This window comes from Cynara cardunculus, unplaced genomic scaffold (genome assembly GCF_001531365.2).
Source record: "Cynara cardunculus var. scolymus isolate 2C unplaced genomic scaffold, CcrdV1 Un_Scaffold_1001, whole genome shotgun sequence".
In the NCBI taxonomy this organism is placed as follows: domain Eukaryota; kingdom Viridiplantae; phylum Streptophyta; class Magnoliopsida; order Asterales; family Asteraceae; genus Cynara; species Cynara cardunculus.
Genome location: NW_020200661.1, coordinates 10,803 through 17,803, shown reverse-complemented (window position 1 = coordinate 17,803; position 7,001 = coordinate 10,803). Strand labels below are relative to the sequence as shown.

Sequence of the window (7,001 nt, the reverse complement as noted above, 5' to 3'; positions counted from 1 at the left end):
ATATCATATGTAATGGTTATTTACCTTAAATATTTTCTAAAACTTGTATTTGTATTAATTAGCATACTACATTATTATTAAATTATTTTAAATATACTATAAAATATTAAATTTTATTAATTTTTAAACATGTCCGTTATAATCATTTTACATTTTCCAATTAGCTTATCAACTACTAATTAGTTTATCAGTTAATTTGTCAAACATAGTTTGAATATACAGAATTCTCTAAAACTTGAGTTGGAGACAAAAATAATTATTTTATTCAATTCTTCCAATGAGATTGAGTTATTTTTTTTTATAAAATTAAAAAAAGTGTATTAAGATGATGAATTAAAGAATATTAAAATCTCTAAAATAAAGAATATGTCAAAATTAGATATAATTATTATTAAAAAAATTATGTTTTAATTCTCTAATTTAAAAAAATTATAAAAAAGTTTCTTTCTTTTTTCTAACCAAGTTAGTTTTAAAAATGAGAAAGAAAAGAAAAATAAATTCAAAACCAAGTTTTAACAAACCAAGGGACGAAAATCGTAATTTATTCTATTCATTCGCTCTTAATTTATAGTTGAACCAACGCAATCACCCTCTTGCATCTCCTCTTCTACTTTCACAACTTTATCCCATATTTTACAACACAAGTCCAGAAGATTTCTGGTAAGAAAAACAAATTACAAGAAACCCCCCATCACACACAAAAACCATCATCACCATGTTGTCTATTGAAGCTCAAAAACCAGAAACACCTCCACCTCCACCACTCGTTACTTCTTCATCATCTGCCTCTACTTGTAATAATAATATTAATCATACTCATAATCATAATGTCGATGACGATTCTAGTAGACACGTTGTTTTTAGATCAAAGTTACCAGACTTGCCCAACATACCAAACCACATACCTCTTCATACCTATTGTTTCGAGAATCTTTCTCGATTCTCCGACAGACCATGTCTCGTTGTCGGTTCCACCGGTACCACTTACTCTTTTTCCCAAACCCACTTTCTCTCTCGCAAAATTGCCGCCGGATTATCCACCCTCGGTATCACCAAGGGTGATGTCATCATGCTCCTCCTCCAGAATTGCGCCGAATTCGCGCTAACTTTCATGGCCGCTTCCATGATTGGCGCCATCACCACTGCCGCCAATCCCTTGTACACTGCCGGTGAAATCTTCAAGCAATTCAATTCTTCCAATTCCAAGATGATAATCACCCAGGCCCAGTACGTCGACAAGCTTCGTGATCCAGGTGAACACAACCCTAAAATGGGCCAAGATTTCCCGGTTATCACCGTTGACGAGCCTCCAGAAAAGTGCCTACATTTCTCTGTCCTTTGGAAAACGGACGAAAACAATATACCCTCTGTCACAATTGATCCGGACGATGCGGTGGCGTTACCATTTTCGTCGGGAACGACAGGTTTACCAAAAGGTGTGATCTTGACGCACAAGAGCTTGATCACCAGCGTCGCACAACAAGTCGACGGAGAAAACCCAAACCTTTATCTAAAGCAGGACGACGTGGTTTTATGCGTGCTACCGCTGTTTCATATATATTCTCTAAATTCGGTGCTATTGTGTTCGCTGAGAGCAGGAGCCGCGGTGGTACTCATGCCCAAGTTTGAGATAAGATCGTTACTGGATCTGATACAAAGGTATAGGGTGACGGTGGCGGCGGTTGTGCCGCCGCTGGTGCTGGCTTTGGCTAAGAATCCGATGGTAGGGAGCTACGACTTGAGCTCGATAAGGGTGGTGTTGTCAGGGGCGGCGCCGCTGGGGAAGGAGCTGGAAGATGGTCTCAGAAGTAGAGTCCCCCAGGCAATTTTCGGTCAGGTAAGTTGCGCGCTTTTCCATTTACGTACTTTAATAATAGAAATAGAAATAGAAATAAAAAGAAAAATAAAATGGTTGCACTTTTTGGCGTGTGAATGAGGGAGGAATAAGGAGGTTGTGCGTGTCATCACTTGCCTGTAGAAATGACAAACCACACTCCAAGTTTTTCTTTTTTTGGTTAAGAAGTAGTTTCTGATTAGCTCAAAGGTTAACGATTTTAAGAGAAATTATATAATAATAACACTAAGGAGAAAAAGTGTTCCACAAACTTGGCTTGCTTGGGAATCTGTTCACCTGCTTTTGCACACTTTTCCCTTATTCCATGTCTTATCTTTATTATTATCCAGTTAAAACTATAGATCGTAAATCAATTTATATCAAATAAGGCAGAAATTTTTGGTTATAGTATTTTTCATCACATTTAACAGATTAGTTGATGGTGGTTTTGTGTTTTTCCATTCAAAACATTAAGTAGGTTTTGTTGGTTAAACGAACATCTAATTTACAGATAGAGGAGTTGCATTTTAAAACAACCAGGTTCTTTTAATAAATGCAATACACATAAAGCATCTCTTGTACCTCCATTCCATTTGCATGATGTCTCCTCTCCTTAATCTACCATACTCCTAACTTTTGTGTTTTCTCTTGCTAAATCACTTTTTAATTCAAGGAATGTCTAATTCCTGAATTATTTATCAAAGATGATTAATTAATTTACACATAACCTAGCTGCGATTAAAATATATATATGCAAGACTGCAGGGCTACGGGATGACGGAAGCAGGACCCGTTTTGTCCATGAGTGCAGCGTTCGCTAAACAACCTTTGGCCACCAAGTCGGGTTCTTGTGGGAGTGTTGTCAGGAATGCTGAGCTCAAGGTCATCGACCTCGATACCCATTACTCTCTTGGATATAACCAACCTGGTGAGATATGCATCCGTGGTCCTCAGATTATGAAAGGTATCCTTCCTTTCATTCCATTTTTAATTAATTGATAATAAGTTAAATATTAATACACATGATCGTCATACAGGATACTTGAATGATGCCAAGTCGACAGCTGCGACTATAGATGAACAAGGTTGGCTTCACACGGGTGATATTGGGTATGTAGACCATGATGATGAGGTTTTCATTGTGGATCGAGTCAAGGAGCTCATAAAATTCAAAGGCTTCCAGGTACATCATCTGTTGAATAATTGATCGACCAAAATAACCGTATCCGTGTGTAAATATTTATGTCATTCATCGATCTGCAGGTGCCACCAGCAGAGCTGGAGGCCCTTCTCGTGAGCCATCCTTGTATTGCGGATGCTGCTGTTGTCCCGTAAGTAGAATATATAATAAATTAATAGTAATGTGCATCTAGCTAGGTAGGTTCTTGATTAACAGAAAAGATCGAAAACAGGCAAAAAGATGATGCTGCAGGGGAGGTACCGGTTGCATTTGTAGTTCTGTTGAATGGGATGCAGGAGCTCACTGAAGAAGCTGTCAAGGATTACATCGCCAAGCAGGTAAATTAAAGAATACCTTTTTTCATTCAATGCTTAATCTTAATAGTTGGTTAATTAATCAAGATGAAGATTGAAGAAGGTGCATGCTGGCAGGTGGTATTTTACAAGAAACTGCATAAGGTGTACTTTGTCACCTCCATTCCCAAATCTCCATCAGGAAAGATTCTGAGAAAAGATCTCAGAGCCAAACTCCCATCCACATGATCATCACCTGCCTTAATTCTCTTGGTTTTCTTTTATTCAAACCATGTACGTAATTTTCATATTACTTACTTAATGTATTAATTAATAATAATAACTATAGGCTATAGCTAACTTTCCACTCATCTTCCAACACAATATCATACATTATATAATTCTTTTTTGTTTGAATGAATAAATATACCAAACGTACGTAACCATATACCTCACTTGGTGCCGGATCTAGGGGTATATATAAGGGTTAAGACTGCCTTCTCAATGTTGCATAAGAACCAAGGCAACATATGTTGCCTAAGCGAGCTTCTTAGGCAACACGCAAAATGTTATGTTGCCTAAGTAAAAAAGATATGTTGCGTAAGGTATCAGCCTATACAATATACTCTATCTTCATATGTTGCCTTAGATATCAGTTTAGACAACATACTCTATCTGAATATGTTGTCTTAAATATCAACTAAGACAACATACTTTATTTAGATATGTTGCTTTTGAGTTGTAATTAATATAATATAATATTTCTTTTAGGCAACATTTATATTGTTTAATTGTTGCCTAAGATTTTTGTGTACCATGATGCAGTCTTTTTCTTGCAGACTTTCTACAAATGAATCTCAAACAAGCAAACAAACAACCAAATGTTTTATACAAACAACTTTTATAATTTAGTTCAATAATTGAAAGATAAATTTTTTCCTAAATAAGTCTAAAAGTGAGCAATAAGTTCAATAACACAAAATTAAAAACTTAACCTAAAGCGTGAGAGGTCGGGGTTGTTGTGTTAGAGTTTAAATTACTAGCACCTAACATAGTCATCAACGATTGTATCATCTTTCTTTGCTTGGTGGCTTCCTTTTTTGCCTCATGTTGTCCTTCTTTTAGCAAGCGAATCTTCTCGTGTTGCTCGGCAAGTGTTGCCTTAAATCTTCCTCGTTAAATGCAGATACCAGTTAGAGAATCCCTTCGCCGGTCCTCTCATCCTCGCAGGTCGAACCACCAAGCTACCCATACCTCGAACAACCGTACCTACCGACGGACCAACAATTTGCTCGATGATTGATATTTCTTTTTCGATTGGGCAACGAATTGGAGGCCCGACAGATTTCGGAGTGCCATCAGAAACGTTTTTAATCTTCTCAATCTCTTCCTCAACAAGTTTCTGTAAATACGATTCAAACAATTGTTTTAATTACAATTATATATTTCCCATCAATCATCCCTCATTAATGAGTTAAAATGGTAAAAAACGAACTACATTAATGTGTTTTTATATTTTTAAAGGTTTGGAGAAGTTGGAATGAGAAAAAAAGGAAGAAAATTAAAAGGGTGGCAAATTTAAAATTTTTAGAATATAACTTCAAATTTTAAAAAATATAGAATTAAAAAGGGGTGATATGTCAACTTCAAATTTTAATATTTTAGAATTTTTACAACTTCAAATTTAAAACTCTAAGGTTTAGGGGTTAGGGTTTAGGGGGTTAGGGGTTAATGTTTAGGGGTTAGGGGTTTAGGGAGTTAGGGGTTAGGGGTTTAGGGTTTAGGGTTTAGGGTTTAGGGTTTAGGGTTTCGGGTTTCGTCTTGGGGGTTGGGGGTTGGGGTTTAGGGGTTAGGGTTTAGGGTTTTTTTGATAGAAAGGAGGGAGACTCCTCCAGATCAAGAAAAAAAGGCTAAAAGCAAGACAAAAACGCGCTCGGATGGGAGGTAAACCTCAACCACCGGAAAACCAAGGCACCCCGAGGGGAAAGAGAGGAAGGGAAGAAAGGGGGAAGAGAAAGAAAGAGAGAGAGAGAGAGAGATAGAAAGAAAGAAACCAACCACAAGGGAAGGGCCCAGCCAAGCCAAGACCGGGAAACAGTGGGGGAAACCACAAGGGCAGGAAAAAGGGCCTAAAAACGGCACATCCTAGACCGCACCAAGAAAAACAAAAGAGCAAAGGAGCTCACGAGACCAGAAAGGCAGCACACAAAGACAGGCAGCTAAGGGAGATTCCATGCAAGCCTAGCCCGGACAACATTAGGAGAGGGCTTGAAGGTCAGGCTTAGGAGCCTGGACCGGACATCATCGGTAATCGTCTTCACCACCATAATATACGATCTTTTATTTTTGAAGATGCGATTATTCCTTTCAATGCCACAAGTGGTAGACAGTCCCAACTAGCACTAATCTATGAATAATAGACCAGATGGTCTTTCCTTTGGTGGCTTGCTGGAACATACCAATAATATCAGCCCAATTATCCAGGACACCCACGAGGTTAAGCTTGGGCTTTAAGTCATTCCAAACCTGATTAGGAAACGGACACTCAAAGAAAAGATGCGAATGCGAATCAGACCCGTTTTGACGGAACGCATAAGACAGGTTGGAGTGGCCCTCCCAGAACTGAAGCTTATCATGCGTGTTGAGACGTTGCTTGAGGGCAACCCACAGAATAAACACATGTCTGGGAATATTTTGAGAATACTAGACCATATGATGCCAGGGGACATCAGGCTCATTTGGACAGAGGGAAAGCCAGACCTCATGAACGGAGAACGAAGTAAGACGGCCATCCCTGGTTCTCTAGAGGAGTTCATCAGGGGCAGTCGGGGAAAGGACAGGAAGAGGGGAATTGCGGATTAAAGGGTTGGGACTATCCTCAGGAGAGGGCAAGTCCAAATACCCTGAAGAGGATATCCATAACGGAAGCAGAGAAAGAGAGAGAGAGAGATAAATTAGAGTTAATGATATTGCGGGAGGATATTTGTCGGTAGAGGAGACCAACAGGGTGCGAGTTATCATACTAGGCGGATGTGGAAGTGCCATCACCAATTTGGGAGACAATGAAGTCTCTAATCTTATCCCGCATGCCCAGGATCTTCCTCCAGCCCCAACCAACATCGCTGCGGATCGGGACATCCCAAAAGTTACACTCTTTAAGCCTATAGGAGTGGATCCATTTAACCCATAAAGAATCCTTAATGGTAAGGATTCTCCAAGTGTGGGAGGCCATGAGGGTAAGATTCCAACTGGAAAGGCTCTTAATACCAAGACCACCTTGAGACTTCGGGAGGCAAACGGTCTTCCAAGAGACCTTAACTTTCCCTCTTTTAAGCTCACCATGGCACCACAGGAAACCCCGGATGAGCTGCTCAATCTCCTTAGAGATGGAAACAGGAAGAACAAAGATAGAGGCACAATAGATTTGCATGGAGGTCAAGACCGAAGAATGAGTTGCATCCTACTGGCAAAGGAAAGGGACTTGTTTTTCCAATCAAGAAGTTTGGATTTGACTTTGTTCACAAGACCTTTACAATCCTGATGATAAAGGCGGGTAGTAATAAGGGGGACACCAAGATAACGGACCGGAAGGGAACCCTCCGGGAACTGAATGATAGAATGAATGGTACTCTTAGTATGCTGGCCGACATTATAATAGAAAGCCTCGCTCTTGGTCGGACTGGGAAAGAGGCCA

At 39.3% G+C, this 7,001-nt stretch overlaps 1 protein-coding gene across 2 annotated transcripts; it reads left to right on the top strand.

Moving 5' to 3' along the window:
• Window positions 1-715: 715 nt before the first annotated feature.
• Window positions 716-3,556, top strand: LOC112502163 (4-coumarate--CoA ligase 2). Of its 2 annotated transcripts, none has more exons than XM_025106002.1 (6): window positions 716-1,837; window positions 2,600-2,798; window positions 2,872-3,017; window positions 3,098-3,165; window positions 3,247-3,352; window positions 3,446-3,556. In XM_025106002.1, the coding sequence occupies exons 1-6, from the start codon at window positions 716-718 to the stop codon at window positions 3,554-3,556; spliced, it is 1,752 nt and encodes a 583-aa protein (XP_024961770.1). The 2 variants fall into 2 exon arrangements, with proteins under 2 accessions (XP_024961770.1, XP_024961768.1); XM_025106000.1 differs by having other exon boundaries at window positions 3,416-3,556.
• Window positions 3,557-7,001: the final 3,445 nt, after the last annotated feature.

Bases quoted from the DNA above. Each gene is read 5' to 3' on its own strand.
- LOC112502163 (XM_025106000.1), top strand. From the start codon at position 716: ATGTTGTCTATTGAAGCTCAAAAACCAGAAACACCTCCACCTCCACCA. The intron at 1,838-2,599 runs GTAAGTTGCGCG...GCAAGACTGCAG, and splicing joins CCCAGGCAATTTTCGGTCAG to GGCTACGGGATGACGGAAGC. The intron at 3,353-3,415 runs GTAAATTAAAGA...TAATTAATCAAG, and splicing joins AGGATTACATCGCCAAGCAG to ATGAAGATTGAAGAAGGTGC.